General features: G+C 36.8%; 1 protein-coding gene across 3 annotated transcripts in view; it reads left to right on the top strand.

Moving 5' to 3' along the window:
- Positions 1 to 27,919, top strand: part of clcn2c (chloride channel 2c) — a 203,909-nt gene that overhangs the window by 126,997 nt on the left and 48,993 nt on the right. For all 3 annotated transcript variants that reach the window (XM_028464291.1, XM_028464289.1, XM_028464292.1), the window contains 4 exons: positions 1,490 to 1,645; positions 11,102 to 11,171; positions 11,270 to 11,380; positions 25,501 to 25,714. In XM_028464291.1, the coding sequence (XP_028320092.1) occupies positions 1,490 to 1,645; positions 11,102 to 11,171; positions 11,270 to 11,380; positions 25,501 to 25,714 (551 nt within the window). The remainder of the gene's footprint in view (positions 1 to 1,489; positions 1,646 to 11,101; positions 11,172 to 11,269; positions 11,381 to 25,500; positions 25,715 to 27,919) is intronic.

Raw genomic sequence — 27,919 nt, 5'->3', positions numbered from 1 at the left:
ATTTCATTCAAGATTTATTTTTAGTTCAATTGCATTGTTTTGAATAGTTTATCAAGGAATTCTTTTGACAATGAAAAATAAAAGGAAAATAGTACAGCATTTTCTAGTTTTTTTCCCAAAAAAAAAATTTGTCTACAGTCCCATTTTGTAAAATAAATCGTGAGAGAATCGTATCGTGAACCCAGTATCGTGAATCGAATCGTATCGGGAGTTGAGTGAATCGTTACATCCCTAATCCTAAATCTGCTAAAATTGATGCAAATAATAGTGGATTAAAATAGACACAGATGAGTATGTGCTTCAAAACTCTGCTTAAACAATAGGGGGTGCTGGGACTGTTTTAGTGACACTTGTTTAGACATCATGGTCTCTGCAGTAGAACCGTTAGTAGAGTTAGGCACCGAGAACCGCTTCCAAATAGGTTCCTAACATCCGGTTCCGGAACCGTTACAAGGATGTTTGCATTTCGATTGTTTTTTTAATTCCTAATTGCCCACACGAGTTTGTTTGCACGGCTTGCTCTCTTTGTTTACGCAGGGTTTGTTTAAGGTGCGTTCAGAACACGACTGTAACGACTGTGTGTGTGTGAGTGAGTGTGTGTGGCTACGGTTTCAGTTTTTGTGGCTTTAGACTCCAATTACATTTATGTATTTAATATGTTCCCTACAATATAAAAAAGTTCAAAATATAATTATTTTTTGTAGTTTCCGTTTCCACTGTATCCAGAATAATAATAATCTTTCTCAACAAGAACTGTTGATTGATTTGTCACATGACTGTTCCAGAGTTTGAGTTTGTTTTATTTAGTTTCACATCTACCTGTAGCTCTTTGTTTTTTAGACTGATGACAACTTGTTTGTAGTTTTATTTCAGCAAGTTTCACTTTTACAGTTACAGTTAGGGACCTTTGTAATTAAATACCCTAGTTACATTACAGCAACCAGATTTAATTGTATCAACTAAGTGAATTAATAAAAATGGCCTGTGTAAAGACTTTTTCAAATGAAAACATTTTTCCTGTGAAATCTGTGACCTGCACAACTCAAAGAATCAGAATCGAGAATTGTTTAGAACAGGGATCTAAATTAAGAATCGGAATCAGAATCATTTAAATCCAAACGATGCCCAACCCTAACCGTCAGCCACAGAGCGACATGCGACACACACGCACGCACGTAAAGGAAAATGTGTAAATTCAGGAACATGAGCAAACTTTTCTTACATTTTTATTTTGTGTTTCTATAAATATATATATTTTTGTTCAACTTTGCATTGTGATACATGAAGAAATGTTCAAACCGTTTGTAAGAAGGTTATAAAAAGAAAATATATTGGTTGAAAAAAAATGTTCTCCAAAATATGATCTCTATGTAATCTTTGGTTTATATTATGTATTTATTTTTTGGCCGTAAAACCCATTTAAGCCTGGGGAGAACATGCAAGCTGCTCATTATAAAGTAATGACGTGGCTAATGTTTGTGGTTTACAGCTCACCCAGAAAGAGGCTCTGGTGACCTTACTGGACAACAGGACGTGGGCTAAACAGGGCATCGCTGAGGAGTTCGACTACATCGGAAACTCTCAAGCCTGGAAACACCCTCACGTCAACGTGTTCGTTACGCTGGTGCTGTTCATCGTCATGAAGGTAGGAGAGAACACACTGCAGTAAAACTTCTCATCTAGCGTTCTTTGAGCTTGTTGTGGCCATTGTAGAGCTGATGTGAGAGAAGTATGAGGAGTTTATAAAGAACAGGAATGTTAAATTGGGGCTTTCAGCTGCTACACTGCAGCTAATGGGAAGGTTTTGAAACTGAATCCATCTGATTTTATCCAAGAGGGAAAATGACCTTGTCCCCTCATCCCCCCCCCCATTGAGCTAGTTCCAAAGCTCTTCCAGGAGTGCATCCAAAGTTTTGTCCTACTTTGATGTTTGAGAGAACAGAAGAACTGAAGAGATAAAAGCAGAACTACAGAATGCTTATGCTTTATTTCAGCTCTGGATCAGTGGACGACGGTTGGTCTGAGGAACTAAAGAATCTGTTTTAGCTTTTTTTATTAGTGGTTTGGGTTGTTATTAAATATTTTAATTATCATTTATTAATAAATAAGGGTTTTACATTATGATTTGTTTCATAATGACACATGACAACTCCTACTCTCACTATATATATGTATATATATATACACACACACACTGTATGTGTGTGTCCTCTGACTAAACTGCTGTCAGTGTCATTCCTCTCCGTGTGACGTTCATTGTGCATGTCATCAGTACGGTACATTGCTGCGTCGGTTTACCAGTGACAGTGGAGACTTTTCATTTATGGTGACACACACGCGCAACAGATGAGGCACAAAACACGCACACACACACACACACAAGCAGTCTTATTTTTAAATGCGTTGCCCATCCGTACAAAGTTCATTGAGCCCTTATTCTGTATCTATGTTTAGAGCTGGACTGACTCATATCCTCCATGTGTCTCTGAACAACACATTCTTATTTCAGACACAGATTTCAAAGGGTTTTAAACACAGTGCTTTGTTCTGCATGACGATATTTAAAGAAGGTGGATCTCTCTCCTCTGTAATGAGTGCTTGTTGCGTCTTTTCTTGTGGGTTAAACTATTGCTTTAAAAGCTAAACTTTGGGAAGACTTGTCCACACTGTTCCAGAGCTGGAAAAAGAGGTTTAAAGGTCGTCCAACACATGCACCTTAAACTGCACGTGGACCTGCAGATGGCCACGGAGTGTGGTTTTATGTTGGAAGCTGACAGGGTTGCGGTCAATTACATTTTACAGTTACAATTGCGTTTTCAATTACCCATGTTCAATTACAATTCACTCATGATTACAGTCACAAGCAATTTCTCCAATTACAGTTAAATTACAATTATTTTTTATCCTCAAAAATTAAATTACAATTATGTTCTCAATTACTAAAGTTCAGTTGCAATTAATCACAATTACTGAGCCTGAGATACATTAAATAACCTAATAAAAGTGAACCTTCCTCTTGTGTTAGTATGTTAGCATTTCTTGATAACTAGTCCTAAATCAGCTGTAAAATACAAATATATATTATCTAATTTCTTTCCTATCTATTGATTACCTTGTCAGGCTTCCTAATCAATAAAAATGTATGTTTTATTATTTTTGGTGAGCGCATCTGATCATTTTTTGTGTCAGTATTTTTTATAATTGTTGCTTACATATGTGTAGAACTGTACATAGAACTGTTACATGGTGTTTTTGTGGAATTTTCATAGCAATTACAATTAGAAAGTCAATTATCTAATCTCAATTACAATTTGATTACAATTACAACAGCAACAGATTTTTTTTAAATTAAAGTTATGCAGTAATTGTAATTGATTATTAATTATGCAATTACAATTGTAATTGACCCCAACCCTGGAAGCTGATATGCTTCATGTCCCCTCACACAACAAGGATCAATAGTTGTTATTTTTGTTTTCTGCTTGTGGAACGTGGGAATAAAATAAGAAACCCCTGATAGAATGTGCAGGATGGTTTCTTCATTTAGCCTTAGCAGCACACAGCATGATGACAATGTTAAAGAAGGAAAACTATTATTATCACAGTGACTACCACAAAAATGCAGAGCTGGGTAGAAGAGCCCACATTTTTACTCACGTAAGTGTACTGTTACTTTAGATCAGAGGTGAGGAACTTCCACACAGCAGGGGCCACAAAAATGTGTTTGATCAGAGGGCCACATTATCAACATTCATGTCAGCATTTAGAATAATGACCGATCTGAGCATTAACACAGGAAACAACAGAGATTTTTGTTGTTGTTTTGTGTGTTTTTTGTCCGTTTCTGTTGTCCTTTTGTGTATATTCCCTGTAAAATAGATGTTTTTTGTGTTGTCATTTTGTGTTTTTTGGAGTAATGTTTGTGTATTTTTGTTGTTGTTTTGCTTGTTTGTTAGTACTGTGGGTTTACAATGTAATTTTGTGTTTTTTGTTTGTGTTTTTGTCTGTTTAGTATTCATTTTCTGTAATTTTGCACATTATTTTGAGTCATTTTGTGTATTTTTGTTGTTGTTTTGTTATTGTGAGTCATATTGTGTATTACTGTTGTCGTTTTGTTAATTTTTGGAGTAGTTTTGTGTGACTTTCGAGTACTTTCTGTGATTTTTTTTGTCTCTTAGTGTATTTTCCTGCAATGTTGTAATCCTTTGTATTTTTTTTCATGTATTCTTGCTTTTGTTTTATGTAATTTGTATGTATACTTTCGGGGCCGCATTGAAATTAAGCCGAGGGCTATATGTGGCCCCCGGGCCACCGGTTGCCTATGCCTGCTTGAGATTAACATGACTCAAGTGAAAGTAAAAGTGCCTTTCGAGTAAGAGTATGTAAGTATTCATTAAAAAAACCACTCAAGTACGGCGTAACTGGTGAGTAACTTCTGATTTATTTATTTTTTAATCAGAGTGAACGTCAAGTAGACTAAAAACTAGGAATGTGCATTTTCAGATATTGTCCAACAATATCACTTTAACTACTTTAACTAAAACAATGATAAATTAAATCTTAATAAAATAATGTAAATTATGGCAAATTCCAACCACAAGAAATGGTCTTAAATTAAATTGGTCTTTACACTAAATTGGCTCAAAAGTCGCTGGACTCGAGTGTGCCGCTTCACTTGATGTTGCGTCATTTACATTGATTTTCAATGTAATCTAGTCACCAGAGTCACTGAAGTGGCGTTGGGTGTGAACGCACCTTTAGAGTGCAGTCATTCTGATATTTTACAACTACTGGTAAACACGCAAAATTAAGATACTTTTACTAAAATCTGAATGAGAAAGTGTTAAAAGTTGAAGTACGATCAATCAACAGCACAACCTAAAGCTGCAGTATGTGCATTTTTTTTTGTGTCATTTGGTGCCAAACAGAGATCATTCTACCAACAGAGTGCTCCATGAGCTGTTTTGGGAGTTACTATTGGCTGCCTGAGCTGCTCGTCAAAAGTCTATGCGCTTTCACGATCCGAGAGTAGCGAAGCAGAAGTCTCCATCATAGTTTTTCGCACAACAGTTACATGGAAAAGCAAGAGGAAAGAGGAAGACCATCCTTAGACAATCTAAAGGCACAAACGTGTTAGAGTAGTACGGACTCCGCAGAGGTCCCTTTGATGCAGTATGTGGGGCAGACTGTGTGCGATCCACTTTGTCAGCGTGCAGTCTGCCCCATATACCGAGTCAGAGGAAAAGAGTGATAACAGACGGGATAAATCACTTGTAAACCTAAGAAAAACATTATCTAAGGTGGAGAAAACATGTACATTTAATTTGCAGTGTGGATGTGGAGTGTCTGTGTGTCTGCTCTGATCAGCTGGGCTCGGCTGCAGCGTCTTGTGCGGCTCTGAGCCTTTTACTGTCATCACAACGGTGAGTGATGCGTGCTTTTATGTTTATAAAACATCCAATAACACAAGATAAAGTCCCTACATTTTTTACTATTGTCTATGGAGAAAAAAGTTGCAGAGAGATCCAGTGTGCAAGAAGACCAGTAAATTTTGTTTAGGAGGGAAGGGGGGAGCGTGGAGCATCTTCCACTTCTACATACTGCAGCTTTAATACCCAAATACATATGTATTCAGCAGAAAAAGTGGGTTTAGGGTTTAGTTACTCTTTAAACACCATAAAGTGAGTAACACCAGCATTCTAGCAAGTTCATTTTGTCTTGTTTTTTGAGATAATTTGTTATGGTTTTGTTTTTCCAGACAACTTTTTTCAGAAAATTTGATTTCCTGACATGTTTCGACTGCCAACTGTCAGTCTTCTTTTGATATTGCAGACCTGAGATTTTCCTCGTGCCGTTTCTTTCCCCATCCTTGTGAGTCGTTCTGCTGTCTCCTTTTCACACTCCCTTCAATTTTCATTTTTCCTTATGAGAGAACTCGTAGGGATACATCAAAGCAATAACCTCTGAGGAAGACTGACAGTTGACAGTCGAAACATGTCAGGAGATCAAATTTCTTGAAAGAAAGTTGCCTGAATAAATGAAACTGTAACAGCTGTCTCCCTTTTCCTTTTCCTTTTCCTAGCTGTTAACTTTCAAACACCACCACTAACATATATACAGTATGTGATTTCAGTAAAGAGATAAAATCATGATTTTTCTTTGAAACAAACATAGCATTGTGTAGGATTAGACAAACACCAGCAATGCTAATCTGGTTGATCAAATGGTTTTTGTAAAGAGCAAAATGAATTTGTGTCTTTTCTAATTTGTAAAACGATCTGGGCCTTTTCAGTCCAAACAAAGATGTTTGTGTCGCCTGAAGGAAAATAAGTTTGACCCCCTGTCCCTCCATATAAATATATTCTAATTTGCTTCAATGTTGACAGATAAACAGTGTCTTTCATGAATGGATATATGCATTTCAAAGACAGCCTGAGGCAGGACAGCGTAGCCATCCTCTCACATTAATTGGTGTCAGCATGAACGTGAAGGTGTTATGAATACAAAAATATGTATCGTAGTTAGTGTGAAATCTGGATCCCTGTAGGCTGTGTCTTCTTAACAAGGCCAAGCTGCAGGATGCAAATAGGACAAAGAGCTATGAAATGATTTCTCATTTTGGAATATTAGCCAGGATATCACGTTTACACGACAAACGTTTTCTAGTTCAAACTCAAACGTTTTGTAGCGTTTGTTTACACGGCAACGGCATTTTGGCACTTGAAAACAGAACTTTTTAAAAATGGGCTCCAGAGTGGACGTTTTCAAATCTCTTCCCGCTCTGTCTCTGTGTAAACAGGGAAACCACACTTTTTGTGTCACGGGCACACAGAGGCTGTAGAGCCTTTTCAGCCCATGACCCCCAAATTAAAGGTTCCAGATACCGGGGACCCCCACTGTACCTGGAGGTGGTTGAACACAGACATGAACATTGAAGAATAGTTCATGTTTTTGGGGTCCATTCATAAAGTCAGAAAAATGATGGTCCATTGTTCTATGAATCTGTGATAACCACATTTATTTATTTTCTGAATAATATCCACTGTTAGCCATGAAGTTTTTTATTATTTGCGCCATATTATATAATCATCTTAAAGATGTAAATTGTTGTTTTAATCAGAAATAAAATGGGTTAAAAGTGACTAAAAATGGTGGAAAGGTGGTGCAATTGGATTTTAAAAACCAGGTAGAGACTTTCTGGCAGTCACTAAGTTAGTCACAACGTAGATTATGGCATTTAAAGCCTCTAACAATGTTACGCCGCAGTCCGCATTCGCTGATAGTCTGTGTTTCCGTGGCCGGTGGATGCCGATTTTGTCGCGGTGTAGGCGGGCGAGTAGATTATCACAACACCACTCAATCCACCATTTTGTTCCCAGTTCCAGTCTGCTTGTTTTCTCAGTGTATCACTACAAACAACAGACTAGTGAGTCTATGGAGCATCCGCGGTGTCCGCCATGTTGTTAACAAAGCACTCAGCTGCTACGGGAAGCAGGAGGGTCAAATGTCATCGGTTACTGCTCCTTTAAATCTTTAAATTTTAATTTGTGAACCTTTAATACCGCCCTTTTTTTATTATTATTATTTCTTAGTCACTGTGTTTTTTGGCACCTAAAATATTTGTATATTGTGAGTGTCATATTAAAATTTGGTAAAAATGTAATGAGTTGCCCCCGCAAACTCCGTGTACGCTTAAAAGTGTCATAAAAAGGGATGTAATTTAAAAAGTAGGAACAATCAGTTTAAACTGGCAAATAATGGGCGTGAATGGAATGACTCTAACAACACATAAAACAACAACGAAATACACAAAATGACTCCAAAAACACAGAAAACAACAAACTCACAAGACAACAACCCTTTTTGCTTAGATTGAATCGTTAAAGGTGAAATTGAGCATAACTATTATCGGTTCATGTGCTAAACATTATTGGTTCCGTCATATACGAGCAGGTTGTGTGTGCTGTGCAGTCGCCCTTCTTATTTCCCCTGGAATGATACTGATGAGTTTAATAATATGACATCCGGGTTGTGATCCCAAAGTGACTTCACTGCTAAGTAGGATCATTATATGCAGCAGCTAATAGATTTGTTCAGCAAACACATTGGAATGATGGAATTAGAGGTGAGTATATTAGCCAATTACTTTTGACTTTAAAAATAGCAATGCTCCTGGGCACTGCTATGATTTACAATACTCATTATAGTTACCATTCAAATCCCTTTGGTTCATTAAAAACCTTGAACAGGATTTTAATTCATTATCACGATTTGTTTCCCTCACTGAATGTAAGTTTTTAAAGCATTACTAGTGTTTTAAATGAACCCAACCAGTATGGCTTTCTTATTGACCAGTTTTGCTTCATTGTCAGTGCAAAGTCTGATATTCTTCAAGATATTGCTGGCTTTAGAGCACCTTTTATCCTGGATACAGTTCATGGATTAAATTAAAAAATAATTAAATTAGAAATGAATGACTCTTGCTGCTAAGAACTGGGCAAAGCAAACAAATGGAAATAGAAACATGATTAGATAATGCTAACGTTGTACTATTTCAATTGTCTTTGTTTGGTTTTTTGCCTTTCTGCCACACAACCCTTCACTCCAATCCCTACTGTAACTTGGAAACCAATAACAAAATCGTAAACTGATTAATACTGAGGGTTAGCTGTTTTTCAAACGAGGTACTAATGTCAGTAAACTGAGCATGTTGACACTTGCAACACATACTGAAACGTGGAACATGTGGCCACTTTGTAGCAATGAAGTGAGCAACACGGACCTCAGTATGGGACAATTTCACCCAAAAAATGGAGAGGTCATTTTGAAAATATGAGCTACAGCCAGGGACGGTTCTTGCCCAGGGCAATGTGGGCGACCGCCCAGGGCGTGGTCTAAATACAAGTAACCCTCCCCCCAATAAAAAACCCAAAACTTTTCAGTTTTCTAGAATATTGCTCTTTTCCACGTTGTTAGTGGGGTATCATCACGTCAACTTGCTGCTGCTGAGAGTCACAGGTTTTCACAGATTGTGTGACAGTAAACTGGGCACACAAAGCTTGTGAAAATACACACAAAGCAGTATACAAAAATACACAACATAAAATTACAACACTAAAATTACTTGAAGTACACAAAACCACAGAAAAAAACATTCATTTCTGTAAAAATGCAAGTAATATTACAACACAAACATGAAAGATGACTTGAAAACTACATGAAATAGAAAAATACACAAAGCAACTTAAAATACACCAATGTATGCAAAAATACACGTAATATTACAACACAAACATGAAAGATGACTTGAGAAATGCACAAAACAACAGAAAACTACACCAAATTATGCAAAAATGCACAACATTAAATTACAACAAAAATACACAAAGTACACAAAACAATGAAAAAAACATAAACAAATATACAAAATAACAGAAAAAAATAACAAAAACACCCAAAATGACAAGAAAAATACACAAAGCCTTTGTTTTTTTCCTGTATTAATGCTCAGATTGGTCATTGTTCTACATATTGACATTATTGTTGATAATGTGGATCAGATAAAATCACAGCAGTTACTCTACCTTTAATCAGAAATTTTAATGAACATTCAGCTGCACAATATCAACATGTTGCACCACTTTTGGTTTTTTTCTCTCAAGTTTTGTCCATTTACTCACATGTTCCACATATTCTGACATTTTGTGCATGTGCGTGCGCGTGTGTGAGACTCCTATCGCACCTTCTATGTTGTGGTGTGATCATGGGCTTCTGAACACCTACACGTGTGTTTTTGCAGAAGGGAAAGATTACACAAGACTCATTTTATTTCTATGGCAACCTGCCTTAATTATAGCCAACCACAGACAGACAGAGGAGACAAAGCTAGGAGTGTAATTAAGAAATGCTCCTCCATTACACTCAAAGTCACGGCTGCTACAATATGTGCTTTAACTCTCACACTTCTGTATATTCGCTCTAAACGCAACAGTATCTGCTTCACTCACCAATCAGCTCATGGTGATGTGTTGGAAGCAGGAGAAATAAATCACGACATCATGAAAGCTCCACATCTGCATCTAATTCATTTTTATTTGTACACATGTTGTGAGAGGTCACAAAATAAGACTGATTAGAGTAATATTCACCATATTTATTATCAATCAAAAGTTTAAAAAGGCATTGGTTTTATCATCAAACATTAGGAAATGTATTTTGATTTCCTGACATACTTTGACAACTCAGGTCTCAGGAAAACCTCTGTCATTTAATAACAGTAATAATAATAATAATTTTATATTGCACTTTATCATAGACACTCAAAGCGCTTTACAGAATGAATTGATATATCTTGACCTTTGAAAATAAATAGAAAATAACAGCTTTGAACTTACTCTCATATCGATGACGTCATGTGTATTTCCGGTTTCTTCAAAATACGTCATGTCGGTTTTACGGCATGAGGCAGTTTTATTTGAGGTCAAATGACGTTTTGTTTGACTTCTTAGTACATTTGGTGTGATAAATGATTGAGGTAACTCTGTATGTGATTCTAAAATTGCTATGATTTGTCTGTATTTTCTAGTGTTTCATGAAAACAATGTAAACCTATTTCACAAAGACTTTCTTTCAGCGACTGATCGTTTACTGTGAATCTGTTCAATGCTCTGTGACAGACAAATGGAGTTTTAATAAGTAATCTGATTACGTTTCAAAGTTTTCTTTTAATAATTTCTCTAACTTTGTTTGAAGTGTCAGCGTGGCCTTTCCTTTTCCAAAGTCAACTCCTCAGGTTTAACTTACGTTCTTATTTCTCAAACACGGGTACAGCCGCACACCTGATGATGATAATCTTTGCACATTGTCAGCGCTGACATTTCCATCCTCACTAATTAGGCTCTCTTTCACTTACGTTGCACACTGTTCTCAGACTGCTGTGACCCTCTCATTAGTTCTACTTCATTTAATGCTTTTTCTCATTTGAAGAGTGGAAGTGACGGCTAAAAGTGACCTGTGCAGTCACACTTTCAGGGTTCGGTCCTCATGGCTGGTTAATGATTTCAGTTAATAAACTGAAACTCCTCTTTTGTTTCTGCCTTAGTTCTGGATGTCTGCTCTTGCCATCACCATCCCAGTGCCCTCTGGAGCTTTCATGCCAGTTTTTGTTATTGGTAAGAAACCAAATGTACTTGTTTTTATCATTGTGATAAGAACAAATCCACTGTAAATCCACTTTGTAAATAACTTTCTGTCTGTGTGGGGTATTTAGGCGCGGCCTTTGGTCGTCTAGTTGGTGAAAGCATGGCCGCCTGGTTCCCTGATGGTATTCATATGGATGGAACCATCTACTCCATAGTACCAGGAGGCTACGCTGTCGTAGGTAAGTTAAACACCGTTGAACCGCTCCCCCGTCCCCTCCTAGATGTCTAGAAATCAGAATATTTAGAAGATCACAGTGATTGAGACTGAACAAACAAACCCAAACAAATCTGTAGAAATTCAAACATTAGTGTCTATCGATAAAGTCTGGAGGGTAATATTGCAGCTTGTTTATTCAAATCATTAAAATATTCAATTGTCAAAGTAATTCTATAAAGATAGTATGTATTGTAAAGGTTATTATGCTATTTAGAGTGTTAGCCTCTGAAAAGTCACTTTAATGATGCTTCTATAAACAGGCTGTTTTGGGGCCTTTATGAATATGCATGAGTAGGCGTTTCTGTAGATGCAGACGTCATGTCTCGCCCTTGGAGAGGATTATCACGATACTGATTTTTGGTAAATCTCTATAGCTATCCACACAGCTATAGAGATTTTTTTTGCTGTTAAAACAGAGAACACTGGATGCCTCTATACTGGATCACTATAGACCAATCAGCAACCTTCCATTCATAGCCAAGATCATTGAGAAGGTGGTCTTCAACCAACTGAGTCAATTCTTAACATTCAGCAAAATACAGTATTTGGTACATTTCAGTCAGGCTTTTGTTCTCATCACAGCACAGAAACTGTTCTTATCAAAGTGATCAATGACATAAGGTTGAAAACTGATTCAGGAAAAGTATCTGTTCTCATTCTATAGGATCTAAGTGCTGTATTTGACACTGTAGATCATACATTTTTTTTCACAGACTTTAAAGTTCTGCTGCTGGTTATAAATCTGTGAATGGGTTTGGTCCAGAATACATCAGTGAGATGTTAGTCAGGTATGAACCCAGCAGGTCTCTCAGATCTATGGACACAGGTCAGATGTGGAGCCCAGAGTTCACAGTAAACATGGTGATGCTGCTTTTAGTTGTTATGCTGCAAAGAAGTGGAACAAACTGCAGCAGAGCTGAAGTCAGCATCACATGTGAACATTTTTAAATCAAAGTTAAAGGAACTATTTTTCTCTATTGCGTATGATTGAGAGGGAGAGTTTGGTCATGTTGTTGATGCAATGCGTTTGTTGATGATTTTAAATTATTTCACTGATGATTTAAATTTAAATTTAATTTATTTATTTTTTCTGACTTTAATGTTGTTATTGATTTTAAGCTGTTGATTTTTTCTGTTGCACTTTTTGATCATGTAAAGCACATTGAGTTGCCTTGTGTATGAATTGCGCTATACAACCACTGCTTCTCAGGGAGGGGTTAAATGCAGAGAACACGTTTCATGTTTGTAGTTTTACATATACAACAATAATGTATAATGTGTATTCTATATTAAACCGCAGTGTTTCTTTTACCTCTGAGGTATTTTTGAGAGGGAGGAGCTCAGGTTCTCACATTCTTATAGGGTAGGAGGAGCCAGGATTGTCAGGAGGAGTTTCCGCGTTAGGACTTATTATTGGGGGAAGATTCCAACTCGCCCGTTTGAAGCTGATTTTTCACAAAATGTGGAATAACAAAGGAGGGAGGAAACAAATTTTTTCATCTTTGGCCCTCTGAATGAGGCTAAAGGAATGTATCACTGTAGCAAAACCATTAGAAAGTGATTTTTTTTTTTTTTAAACCTAATGGAATGAGGAACTAATGAAAATGAAAACATAAAAAAGATGTTTGTAAACTTCTAAAGAGCATCTTTACATTACATGCATAAACATTTAGTGACTCAGGCCTCTTTTAAAAAATCAGACTTAGAGGTGTTGCCATGCACAAACAGGTGAACTGAAAGTTAAGATGAGAATGTGCTTTTAAATGATAAAATGTTTCTACAGTTGGCTGAGGAAACTCAATTTATTTATTTTTATTTATTCAGTTTATTTCCGACATGGTTACGTTCACTTTTTTTTTTTTTTTTTTTTTTTTTTGTACATGCCGAAAAAAAAAGACGGAAGAAGCAGTTTGCTTATCTAAGTCCCGTCCCCTGTTTTGAACACAGAAAATTTACATCAAAGCTTGTCTCTGGTCAAACATTCTTAGGTTGTTCTGAACACAATTTCATTTTTTTTTTTTTTTTTTTTTTGTCCTAACAAACAACTTTTAGCTAATCATATTCAATTCAATTCAATACATTTCTGACAATTGCAAAAACAAAATGTAACTTTTAATGTCAAACTGAAGTGCCAGTCTTGTTATTGTGAATAAACAGTGGCTTCACACCTATCTGTGAGTATAAATACGGTTACGCAGGTCACACACAGAGTGTCCTGTTCCGTTCTGTGTGTGACGTCAGTGAATAGGATTCATTGGTTCAGGATCCTTTGACCCTATTAAAACATTTATGGTTCAGGACTGGTCCTACACCACCACAAACAGGCAGGACCACTATGGACAGATTGATGTTGTAGAATAGCTCACTGGCCAATAGGAGTAACGCAAAAAGTCACATGATTGGTAAAACGTTACAAACATATCTGATTAACGGAACTTGAGTTGGTGTTATGGATCTACTGGAGGATTATTTTTCGATTCTCTAGGTTAGAACCCTGCATTTAGTTATTATATTGCCAAATTATTTGGGTTGAAATTGTATGCAAATAAATACATTTTTGAGGTTGTACAAGACACTTAAAAATAGCTCCATACTATAACATAGCGAGTCAAATATTGGAAAATGTATAGTTTTGTTCTTCAAAAAGAAACTGAAACTTGCATAAAATTGTTACTTAGAAAGTCCTGCAACCACTGTGGCTTTGTTCACATCCCAAAAATGTTCCTGTTGCTCTTTGACAACTTGGAGTAAAGGTTTCAAAGAAACACATATTTTTGACCATACTGTGATTGACCTATTGTTTGTAAATGTGTAGAATATCACCAGATTACAGTGAACATTCTATAACAGGAGATACGTTCCTGAATCAAAGAACACCTCTGAGCATGTTCTGATTGGCTCAGTCATTTGATGGGCTTCTTCAACTAATGGATAAATAGATTATAGATTTGTTCCTTTCTAATTGTACATTTGGTAGAAAGCAGCCGATAAACCAGTGTTATTTTCATTTTTGTTTTCTAGTGAAAACGTAAAAGTTTTGTTCCGTGTTGGCGGTCCCTTTACACGGCAAAAGCATTTTGGTTTTTCAAAACTGAACTTTTTAAAAACGGGCTCCAGAGTGGAAGTTTTTGAAAAAGCTACCTCCTCCATGTCCGTGTAAACTTTCTATATCACAGGCATGTTCACTGCGGCGGCAGAACCTCAGATGCTTTAATTAGACCTACAAAGTTAGACCGACCCAGTATACAGCCCGAAACCGAATAAAGCAGATCTCTCTTTATTCCTGAACCCATTGCTGCTGACACACTATTCACATCCATGAGCGGCGCGCACAAGTAGGCGAGTTTCTTTAATAAATCAGCCACATAAATAGCCACTTGTGCTGCATTAATGTGATGTTTGCTTATTTTGCTTCATTGCAAAATCATATCGCCATCTATTGGCCTGGCATGTATACTACATCGTTTTTTATGCTTCCAGCGGTCCCATGTAAACAGAGATTGTTTCTGAATCGTTGCCATGTGAATGTGGAACTATTTGGAAACAAAAACATTGTTGTGTAAACAGGGCCTAAATCTTAAACTCATTGCTTTGTTCATTCCCCCTCTGTTTTGTTGTGCTCTGCATCAATAAATGTGTTTACACTCACTTACATACAGTTGAAACCAGACATTTACATACATCATATAAAAAGAAACAAGTCTCACTATCTGTCATAAAATCAGTCTAAACTTTTCCTGTTTTAGGTCAGTTTAGGATTACCAAAATTATTTATATTTACTAAGTGCCAGAATAATTAGAGAAAGATTAGTACTTTCTTCAAAGTCAGAAGTTTGCATACATTTCATTAGTATTTGTCACCATTGCCTATTAACTGTATGACTTGGGTCAAATGTTCTGGAAGCTTCTGACAACAGTTGGCAGGAATTAGGGCCCAATCCTCCTGACAGAACTGATGAGCCAAGTTTGTGGGCGGCCTTTTCAGCTCTGCCCATAAATTTTAATAGGCTTGAGATCAGGGCTTTTGTGAAGGCTGCTCCAAAACTTTAACTTTGTTATTCGTAAGGCACTTTAATTTGGCGGTTATGCTTTGGGTCGTTGTCCTTTTGAAAGACCCATCTGCGCCCAAACTTTAACTTTCTGGCAGATGTCTTGAGATGTTGCGTCAGTATTTCCACATAATGTTCTTTCCTCATGATGCCATCTATTTAATGAAGTGCACCAAAACAACCCCACAGTATGATGCTGCCACCCCCGTATTTCACAGTTGGGATGCTGTTCTCAGGCTTTACAAGCTTCCACCGCTTTCCTCCAAACGTAATGATGGTCATTGAAGCCAAAGTGTTCAATTTTAGTTTCGTCAGACCACAGGAGATGTCTTCAAAAATTAAGGTCTTTGTCTCTGTGTGCATTTGCAAACTGTAATCTGACTTCTTTTTTAAGTTTATTTTGGAGTAATGGCCACTTCCTGGCAGTGTCGCTACAGTAGTTGTTTCACTGTGGATAATGATACAGCATCTTCACAAGGTCTTTTACTCTTTTTTTGGGTTGAGATGCGCACACACACACACACACACACACACACACACACACACACACACACACACACACACACACTCACTCAGCGCATGGTCTACATACACAGAGTTCAAAGGTTTAAGTTTTCCCAAATTCATTAGAAAAAATCAACTTCCTAATATAATGTACATAATACACAATTTTTTAACTTAAGGGCCAAAAACACAGTGACTAGGAAATTATGAAAATGGCGATATAAAATTAAAAAGTTCACGAAATAAAATCAAGTAAAAAAGTTTAAAAGGACCACATTTTTGTCAAAGGATGACATTTGACCCTCCTGCCACACCCTGAGAGTTTTGTTTAAAACATGGAAGACACCGTGGGTGCTCCGTAGACTCAAAAGTCTGTTTTTTGTAGTGATGCACCGAGAAAACAAGCAACTGGAACGGAGAACAATCTTGTTTGGATATAAAGCGGTGGATTGAGCGGTGTTGTGCTAATCTACTCCCGACTCTCCCGGAACAAAATTGGGGTCCACTGGCCTCGGGAGCATGTAGACATTCAGCGAAGGCATAGTTATGTTGTTAAATGCTTTTAATGCCATAATCGACATTGTTGGACATTTAAATGCTTTTAATCCTTTTATTCTATATGTGTTGTCTAACTTATTTAGCCAGAAAATATGTCCCACCATTAGAGATGTAACGATTCACTCAACTCCCGATACGATTCAATTCACGATACTGGGTTCACGATACGATTCTCTCACGATTTATTTACAAAATGGGACTGTATATAAATGACTGAAAAATATTCCTTTATTTTTTTTGGGAAAATACTACCTATGAATCGATTTTTAACTGCCTTACGATTAATCGTTACATCCCTACCCACCATGTTAAAGCATATCTCCCATATTAAAGCACATGTATCGAGTGTTGTATGATATATCATGTAGAACATGAATAATAATAAATAACAACACTGCTTAATTACTTTACTCTCTCATTCTTTAAGTTACAGTGGGTGCAGAACATTTCAAGCTGCATTTTCGATTTATTTTTGACAGGTCCATAATACAGCTTTCAAAACAAATGTTACAGAAATGAGAAATAATAATAATAAAAACAGTTAGATTAATACATTTGTTTTCATTCCTTATTTGTGAAGTGAAACTCAAGCAATTATTTCAAACTCCACCTATGATGGACTATGACATGTGATTACAGAATCTCTCCTGGTTCTGGTCACACTGCCCTAAGCAGGCCAGATACCATTGAACACTGATAGCTTTTGCCAAGGTCTCTTCTCAGAAGCTCTGTCATTGTTATGACTACTACTATTAGCAACAAACAAAACCCTGAGAGCACAGAACAACTGCAGATTCATTGGGGGACACACGGAAACCTCTGAATCCCAGACCGGTCTGCTCATAAAACCCTTTGACCAAATGTGTCCACATCTGACCAGCAACCCTAAACCTCGACTTCGTCTCAGTCTACCTCTCCATGCCTCCACCACCCTCCGTCTTTGTTTTTTGGTTTTTTGTTAAAACTGCAGCTCTTTTTTTAACCAATCAGGCTCATTGGTTCTCAAACTTTTTTGGCTCTAGTACCCCCTTTTATTTCTGAATCCAATTCCCCCCTTTGGCATTTTCTAAATAAGTGGAAAGAAACAGGATTTTCTGGTGACCCCAAAGACATTTTTTTTTGAGAAATAATTTTTGAACTCATATTTTTATTTGTTATGGTGTTTCAATTGAAATATAAACTAGATTTATATTTCAATTGAAATGATAGAAATACAATTGTTTAAGATTAGGGATGTAACGATTCAATCAACTCCCGATACGATTCGATTCACGATATTGGGTTCACGATACGATTCTCTCACGATTCATTACTGTACTATTTTCCTTTAATTTTTCATTGTCAAAAAAATCCCTTGATGAACTATTCAAACAATGCAATTTAACTAAAAATAAATCTTGAATGAAATAAATAAAGGAATAATACAAATGAAGAAGCCTATTCATTTAAATTCTGGTTCCATAGTAAACAATACAAAACTACATAATAGTTATTTTTCTTTTTAAAAGTGCAACTGAAAATGTATTTTGTGACTTAACAATTGGACTTAAAAAAAAAAACAGTCTGCACTGTATTTGCGTCAGATATTTGTTTGAACCAGCAGAGGGCGCTGGTAACCCAGTGGTCGGTTGGGATGCAGCTAAGTGCAGTGAAGAAGAGATGCTATGCTAGCAGACAGAGCTAATAGAAAAACGTGACTTTTACAGATATTCATGTAATATTACAGATATTCTTTTGGTGCGAAAGGGGTAAGGAATCATTTATGAATATGTTTAAGAGTAGAAGGCGGCCAGAAAGAAAGTATTAGCAGATTTCGCCCGCCACCATGACTTCTCATGACGTTACATCCCTATTTAAGATTCTTTTAATAATAATAATAATAAAATAATAATAACTAAAACATTTCAAAAATCTATTTATAGATAGATAGAAGCTCTTTTGCCAACCATACAACTAAATCTTGGCAGCAGTCAATTATCATACAGCAGAAATATTAAAATACTCTAAAAAAAAAAATGTGGTTATAAATAAAAGTAAATAGTCATAAATAAAGACAATTTTAAAAGTAGCGGCTAAAAGGCAAGATAGTAAAAGGCACAAGCAAAAATGTATTTAATTTTTTTTTTTTTTTATTTCAGGCAATCCCATTTGGGGTCCTGATCCCAAGGCTGAAAAATACTGATTTAGTGTCTCTGGTCATCTCATGCCTGGTATGGGACCAAGACTGACACTTTATTTGTTCATTTCTGTCCTGTCTCACTCTCTCTCTCTCTCTACTCACTCTAATACTGCTCTAGCCAATCAGACCACGTCTCCATTCCTGCCTTTAAACCCCTGAGTCCTCAGTTCACCCCCCGTTAGTTTTGTTTCCTGCCCATTTCTAGCTCAACGGAAGAACAGAACAGAAATAGATGAGCAAAGCTTCATTATAATCATGAAACTTGACATTTCTTTAATTGAGGTTGGTCGTTTTAATGACACCTCAGATTTAACCACCTTTAATTTGACTTTTATTTTGAGCAACCTCTGTTATAATAAATGCATGAATTCTACCTGCTTCGTGATTAATATTATAACTTGTAAGACCTTTGAACCACCATCAAGAACCCACCTGAGGGAAAAGGTATTAATCAAAGCTCATTGTTACATCCCCCTCTAGGGTGTAACACCAAGGGGCCGCAACACAAATGACGCCAAACACAGAAAGAACGATTAAGTATTTATTAACAGAGATATTAAAAGTAGCAGCAGAACCAACTAAAAGGTACTGGAGACCCTGGCCAAACTAAATAAAAGTAGGGAGGACACTGGGCCAACCCTATACAGGGCCGTCGCTCCCATCGTCTGTCCTCTAAGCTACAAAACGTTACAAAAACACTAAACATACAGAAACATGGAAACAGGAATCTCCAGCCCAAACTAAAATAACAAACGTACAAAGATAAGTGGGGAGCAGAATGGACTCTAACCACATGTCTGCTGGTCGAATGTTGCTATGGCAAGCCGTTTTAACATTTATTCAGTGGGGCTTACTAGTTTTAATTTTAATTTTCACTAGTGGTAGTTACAATTTGACATGTCAAAATGTTAATTTCAGATATATGGAGTACAATTTTGACATGTTAAAAATATATTTTCACATCTAGTGATTACATTTTGACAATTTATGTAATTTATTTTTCACATGTAAGAATAAGAAATATAGATATCTACAGTTAAATTTCCACATGTTAAAAAACAATTGTAACTAGTGAAAATGTATTTTCCCATTTTAGATATCAACATTGAGTATATTTTTGTGGACAAAAATGAAACAAAAACTAAAAAATAAGTCATTGATTGAGACAAACTATGACTGAATTGATTGACATTGGTCCTCCTCCCTTTCCACCTGATGTGAATCAGGTATGTTAGGTGAGCGTGTTAGGGGCGGGGGATGTGGAGGAAGGCCAAAACACAGTTAGGGAACCATACAATTCTGACCCAGATAACAAAATAATAATAATGTTGCCATCAAAAGCCAGGTCTCAGTGTGGTTTTTGTAGTTTTATAGAAGGAAACCAATGTTGAGGTGTCACTAAAAAAAATAGTTTGAAAGTCACTGACAGGATTTTTCAGAAAAAGCCTGTTTTCTCAGCTTTTTGTGTGAAACTACCTTTATTCAACTGCTGATTATGGAACAACGACTAGTGAAAGTAGGAAGTTTATTCTTGTCATAGATGTCATAGTACAAAATATTCTGTGGGTCTTTAAAAATCAGTCAAAATGCTGGCAATGAATGAGTTAACAATGTTAACCAGCTTTAAGATCCAACTGGAGGAGCCAATTTGTTTTAATTTGATTATAAAAGCACCATGTGATTGGTCAATACTGCAAAGGGGAGGAGCAACACACTGAACAGAAGCCTGATGAGAGCGTGAGAGACTCCGTCGTACGGTGTAAAGGTGAGGGAAGTGAGTGAAACAGTTTTTCTCACAATTTAATGTGAAGGAACCATCAAAACATTTTCTATCACACAGGCTCCACAGACATATGAGACTGACACATCACCTTTAGTCGTTTATTTATTATCGTAGCACTCCGTCTGATGTGAAATATACAAATTTAACCGTACATATCAGTGTTTTTTCAACCTTGGGGTCCGGACCCCATAAACGGGGTCACCTGAAATGTCTAGTAATTAATTAAGATGATAGTTACTGTTTAGAAACACATTTTTAACATGTTTTTATTATTATTTTTCAAATTAAAATTACACACAATCTTAAACAACTGCCAAATATAAATCGAGTTAATAACAATATATTAATAATAATAAAATGCAGTTAAAAATATCTGAGCTGGCACAACTTGTCACTAATCCTGCATACTGTATATTTGTAATACAGTTTAACAAATGTGATCAAAAAGTAATTCTAGAAAAAAAATGTCTTTAAGGTCACCAGAAATTCTTGATCCACTGGTATACATAATAAATACAAGTTATATTTTATTCTCAAAAAGGAGGATTGGAAGTGGAAAGGTTTGGCTCGTTTTACTCATGCATGTTACTAATATCCTATTTGATAGGATTTTGATGCAGATGTAGGTTTACATATACTGTAGATGGACTTTTCTTTATTGCACACAGCTTGTTTAAGCTGTTAAAGCTAAATCTCTTTAGTGGTCAATGTGCTGCACTTCCTGCTTTTTTTTTTTACATTTCCTTCTCAGATTCAACTTGATGTTGCTTAATGTAGCAATGTGGAGCTGCTGCATTGCTTGTTGTTGACAGGCCTGTTGATTGTGCCACTGCTCGTTTCCTCAGGCTGTTGGTGTGTGTGCGTGTTGTTTTGTTGCTGTCTGATGACTCAGCACTTTACACTGATGAGCCTCTTTTAAGTCACAGTAGAGGAGGCTTTGGGGTTCAGTGTTAGGATGGACAACAGGATGTTTGTGGGACACACACATATATAGAGAACAAGACAACAATAACCTAAGATGAACTTTATTTCTATCCTTTGGGGTTAGTTGGAGAAGTTAGTGGTAGAATAATGTGATTTAGATCTGATGGAGTGAGCCTTTGCTTAAATAAAACCCATATTAGGCTGGTGACTCACACTCTTGCAGAGAATTTATTCCCAAAGCTGATGTTTGTTTCTGTGTTGGATCAATAAAGCTCTAAACAATGTTAAATAAAGAGGCCAATGTTCTTGAGAACATTTCAACTCCTTTTTATTTGGGTATCAACTAAATAAACAGCCTGACCACTTTAAGGTTACATGGTGAATAGTCTTTAATTCTTTGTTTGGGGTCTATTGTCTGCCGATCAATAAAAGGCCCCCCCCCCCCTTTACTTTTAAATAATGCTTTCTAAGCATAATTAGTTTAGAATAGTTTGCACTGTTTGTAACAGAACTGCCATGGTTAATTAGCCTATTACTAACAAGCTATGCTTTCCATTTTTAAGAAAAATAACATTACCATTATCTGTTCAAATATTCAAATATCCTTATCTCAAGTACTATATATATATATATACAGTATAGTGCTTTTAATTCAACACCAGTGCCATTGTGGCTTTGACTTCCTTCCTTTAAATGAGTTTGGTCTCCATAAAAGACTGATTCCTGCTAATCGAGCAGCTTCTTGAAAGCTTCCATCAAAACGGTCTGTTTTCATGTTGAAGCTGCTAAAAACCATCATTTTTTTATGTGCTAAAGACATCGGCCCTTATTTATTGACCTTGTGTGAAAACAGGTACAAATTTGAGTTCACATTTGGTCGTACGACCGGACCATCGTGTGATTTATGAAACGTATCTGACCAATGCCAGCGTACAAATGATCGTGTTGAATGATAAATGTGATCGATTTTAACATGTTACGCCCTTAATTCTTCCTGGTTCAGAGGCCCCGCCCAGTGAGGTCAAAGATTAAATCGGGGCTTTCGCCTTTAATTGGCCATTTAATGTTACTACATTAATGGAATTTGTCATCTGCATTTAACCCATCCTTGAGGAGCAGTGGGCAGCCATTTTGAGGCGCCTGGGGAGCAGTTCGGGGTTAAGGGACTTGCTCAACATCCCACATGGCCCAGGTGAGGCTTGAACCATCAACCCTCCGATTACAGCCACCGTATAAAGGACCTCATAAGTGACGTCTGCCCCCCTGTGTGCGCTGCATACAACTTTACAGCAGAGATCCTGGAGAGACACACGGAAATATGACGTTTATATTGGCAACCGTTGTCTGCATGCTTTAGGCCAGCAATTCTCAACTGGTGGGTCGGGACCCAAAAGTGGGTCGCAGACCTGTACTGGGTGGGTCGCGGACAGCTGGTCAAAAATAAATAAATAGCTTACTTAATGTCTCTCATGTTGGACTTGTCTTTTATTCTTAAAGAAACTTTTCTTTTGACAGGCATGCTGTGAAATTCATGTTTCACAGGAAAATATATAGATTTGTGTTTTAAAAAAGATTATATATGTATGTTTTCAACAGCTATTTTTGAAAAACTAAATTTGGTTGATTGAATTCTAAAAAAAAAAAAAAAAGAGGGTCGTGATTGATGACTGTGGAAAAATGTGGGTCCCAGGGTGAGACCAGTTGAGCATAGATGATATACAGTATAGCAGCTTTCCCCTGGTCCAATACAGAGCAGAAGGCAAGGCAAGGCAAATTTATTTGTATAGCGCATTTCATACTCAAGGCAACTCAATGTGCTTTACATGATAAAACATTCAATTGTTTAAAATCAATAAGAACATTTAAAATCATCAGTAAAATCAATTAAAATCATCAGTAAAATCAATTAAAATCATCAGTAAAATCATCATTACATCAACAACATGACAAAAAATCTCTCTCTCAATCATATGCAGTAGAGAAAAAAAGTGCCTTTAACTTTGATTTAAAAATGTTCACATGTGATGCTGACTTCAGCTCTGCTGCAGTTTGTTCGACTTCTTTGCAGCATAACAACTAAACACAGCATCACCATGTTTACTGTGAGCTCTGGGCTCCACTATCTGATCTGTGTCCATAGATCTGAGAGACCTGCTGGGTTCATACCTGACTAACATCTCACTGATGTATTCTGGAACAAACCCATTCACAGATTTATAACCAGCAGCAGAACTTTAAAGTCTATTCTGAGGCTGACTGGGAGCCAGTGTAAAGATTTTAAAACTGGAGTAATGTGTTCTGACCTCTTTGTTCTGGTTAGAAGCAGAAGCAGCGCTGCACTCCCGTTTTTTGTGTGTGTGTGCGCGTGCGCGGTGCGTGCGTGCGTGTGTGTGTGTGCACTGTTAAACCACGTCCTGCTCAGACGCTAGCATAGTTTACTAGCGGGGTTGTACAGTATTCTGTGGAAGGAAAACCAAAGAAGTGGTATCAGTAATAACGTGGGCTTTTTGGAAATCAATTTGAATTTGTTTATTTTGTTTTAATGAGCTGTTTTGATCTGTTCTGAATGTGTGTCTGCTTATGTTTAAATGATACTTGAGGTTTGTTTAATAATTATTTTCAGTCTCACTCACATTTTGCTGGTCAGACCTGACGTGAGATCTAATCAATAAATACCGAAGTTTGTGTGAATATGATCGAACGGCACGTTTTCTGCTCAGATCTAAACGGAAAAACGGTTGATAAATGAGGGCCATGGTGTAAAAAGGATGTAAAAGGTTGAAATTGCCTGGTAGGATGTGGATTCCCACAATGCAATTCCACCCCGCCCCCCCCCCCCCAAAAAAAATAAATAAATAAATAAAGTTCACGTCCTGTGATATCTGGATTGAGGTGATATCACAGGGAACAAACTAGAAAAACGATAGTGTCGAGCAAATCACTGTCACAAGAAATCACAGTAAGAATGAAGTAAAACCACTAATATGCATCTGTCTCAGATACTCCACATCCCACAATGCAATGCGTGAGAACTTTAAACACTAGTTTTATTAAAACTGTTTGAAGAGGATCAAAACAAACTTTCGAGCAGCAATTACAATCTTTATACGTGATTATTAGAAAGATTATTTGACATTTTAACAATCAGGAGCACAAAGTCTTTGATTGGGACATTTATTTGATGATGTTTGATCCAACTCTGCCTTTTTTTTTACAATCCTCTAAAGCTGAAGCAAAGGTAGTTCTATTCATCACACTGTAGTTAAGGGGCAACCATTGAAGAACAAACCTAAGTGTAAAGTCTAAATATTTGTTTTGCCTTGTAATTGTTTCTGTCTGTGGTTTTTCTTCTCTTTTATCAGGGTTTGATTGATTAAAAAAGGGGGATAGACATTTTAGTTACAATTACGTTTTTAATTACCCATCTTTAATTACAATTCAATTACAGTTACCAGCATTATTTTCAATTACAATTACGTTCTCAATTACTAAAGTTCAATTACAATTAATACAGCTACTGAGCATGTAATAAATAACCTAATAAAAGTTAACTTTCCCTTTTGTGTTAGTTTTCTGTTAGCATCTCTTTTAATAACGGGTCCTAAATCAGCTGTAATATACACTAACAACATATATCTGTTATCTCATTTATTTCTTATCTATTGGTTACCTTGTTAGGCTTCCTAATCAATGAAAATATAGGTTTTGATATATTTTTTAAAAAGTAAAATGTGGGAAAGCTTCATATGAAACATTATTATGAAACTACATATGTAACTGTAACTGTACATAGAAATGTAACATGGCTCCCCAGTTTAGAGTTAAATTATATCATTCACAATTTTTAAAGAATTTTCATGGCAATTACAAAGTTAATTATTTGAGCTCAATTACAATTTAATTCTGATTATGACAGCAGCAGATTTTTCAAATTACAATTATATTTACTCCATAATTGTAATGAATTACCAATTATGCAGTTTTAATTATAATTGACCTCAAACCTGATTGTAACCCTCCAGAAACCAATGATGTGTATAATTCTGTGCATACCTTCTAATGTTTGAGTGCACTCTCACCCATAGGTGCTGCAGCTTTGTCGGGAGCGGTCACTCACACAGTTTCCACTGCGGTCATCGTGTTCGAGCTGACTGGGCAGATCTCCCACATCCTGCCTGTGATGATAGCAGTGATTCTGGCCAACGCCGTGGCTCAGTCCCTGCAGCCGTCCCTCTACGACTCCATCATCAGGATCAAGAAGCTCCCCTACCTCCCAGAGCTGGGCTGGGGCCACCATGAGTACGTACAATAACCCTTTGGAACATAAACACATTCTTGCATTCTCATGTCCAGGAGGAACCCTCTAGCTGTGCACACTCTTTATATTTTATGGACTCTCACGTTATAAAATATTTACAGAAAAGTTGTGCGCGCTGCATCAGATGGAATCAGCTGAAACAAATGCTTGTTTAGATCAGGGATAGGGATGCACGATTATGGCCAACATGATAATCACGATTATTCTTCCTGTTTACGAAAACATTTTTGTTTAACTACAAATGTATTAATTTAACAGTGTAAAAGAAAAGCTTTAAACAAGAATAATGCTGTATACTATCAAACATACCCAAATATTTAAAAAAAAATGACTATGGGCTAACTATATAAAAGAAATTTAAGACTATTAGGCTTAAACGAACGAGTATTTTATGTGTTGTGTCCAATGGATTAATGAATGAATGAATGAACTAATACTGACTAGTTAGGTACTTATGTCAATCAACTCATGGGGCGTGTCAACACGTGCAACACGAGCCCCCTCCCCACCTCAAAAAACCCTACCGCTCACTTCCACGTTAAGTTAATGAAGTATTATCACGTCAACTTGTCATATAGCAGTAATACAACATATCCATCGCCCTGAAACTGTGGAATACAACTCGCTACAACAAAAGAATGATTGAGAGGATTCACTGAACTCTGCAAGGGCCATGGTTACATGATGTTTTTTAATTCAGAATTAATTATTCGGAATTAAAGTGTTCTGCCTCGTGTTTACATGGAAATAGTAATTCCGAATTGAGGTTTACATGGAAAACAGGTTTATTCGGCTTTATTCAATACCGCTTGAGGACTGTGGGTTGGGAAGGATTCTGGTTGGACAGGGGGCTAACGTGACGTATCATGACTATCGGGAAAAAACACACAACAAACCTTTCATTTTTTGGCTACAACATAGAATATTACACAATAAGAACTGTTTTCACTTTTATTTGGATTGTAGTTTAGAAGCAGCAAAATGACAAAAACGTGAGGTTTCACTTTGGTCTGCTGAGGAAAAGGAAACAGGAACTAATCACCAGTAAATAAAGCCCAGTAAGACTCCTGAAAACAAGTAGTTCTAACAACAGGTACAATGATAAAGTTGGTGTTATTACAGCCTGTGCAGCAGTACGGGGTCGCATTTACTTCATCTCCGGAATTTAGTGACATTTGTGTGAATGTCTGCATGTTTATGCTTCCGTCCAGCCACTTTTTTCATTATATTTATACCTTCTGAGACTCTTATTGAATAAATAGTCTCTGCTCTAGTCGCCATCTTGGATTATGTCATTACTAGCGCATCATGGTGGCAAGTCGTGCATACGCAGAATAACCGGAAATAACTTAAAGCGGAATGAAGTGTCTACAAGATAGAGGAATTATTGAATTCGGTATTAAAATCGGAATAAACCAGCCACCTAAATCAGATTTAAGTTGAACTTGGAATTGCGTTTGCATTGTGAATTAAGTGTTTTACAAGGTCAGTTTAAAGAAGATTGAAGTTTTATTTAGGAGATCTCTTCTGCTGTTTGTCAAAACGTTTTTCATTTTTATTGATAAGGTCATTTGTACTAGGGCTTTACAGGGATTGTTAGTCAGTTGAAACCCTCAGGTTCTCCAAATGATGCTCTACCTCCTCGACTATTTAAAGAGGTTTTCTCCACTGTAGGTCCATCTGTTATTGCAATCATTAATAGCAGTCTATCCTCAGGCGTTGTCCCTGAACTGTGTAAACATGCAGTAGTGTAACCTCTGATTAAAGAACCTGGTCTAGATCCTGCACTTCTAACTAACTTCAGGCCGATTTCCAAACTGCCTTTTCTTTTCCTTCAGCCCTGGAAAATCTAGTTCATAGTTAATTACAGGCCTTTTCAGAAGAGCATAATATTTTAGAGGTTTTCCAATCTGGTTTTAAAACTCTGCAAAGACCCGAATCAGCTCTTTTAAGAGTTTTTAAAGTTGTATTTCTATCTACAGACTCTGGTGACTGTGTTGTTCTTGTTCTTTTAGACTTAGCTGCTGCATTTGACACTGTGGATCACGAGATCTCGATCTCTCGTTCAGAGCAATGGGTGGGCATCAGGGGCGTAGCACTGGATTGGTTCAGGTTGTATTTGACTGATAAAACTTTTTATGTCAGCCTTGGTGACTTTTATCATCCTCTGCTCCTCTCTCGTGTGG

This window comes from Gouania willdenowi, chromosome 13 (genome assembly GCF_900634775.1).
Source record: "Gouania willdenowi chromosome 13, fGouWil2.1, whole genome shotgun sequence".
Classification (NCBI taxonomy): Eukaryota; Metazoa; Chordata; class Actinopteri; order Blenniiformes; family Gobiesocidae; genus Gouania; species Gouania willdenowi.
This window is presented reverse-complemented; position numbering and strand designations above follow the sequence as displayed.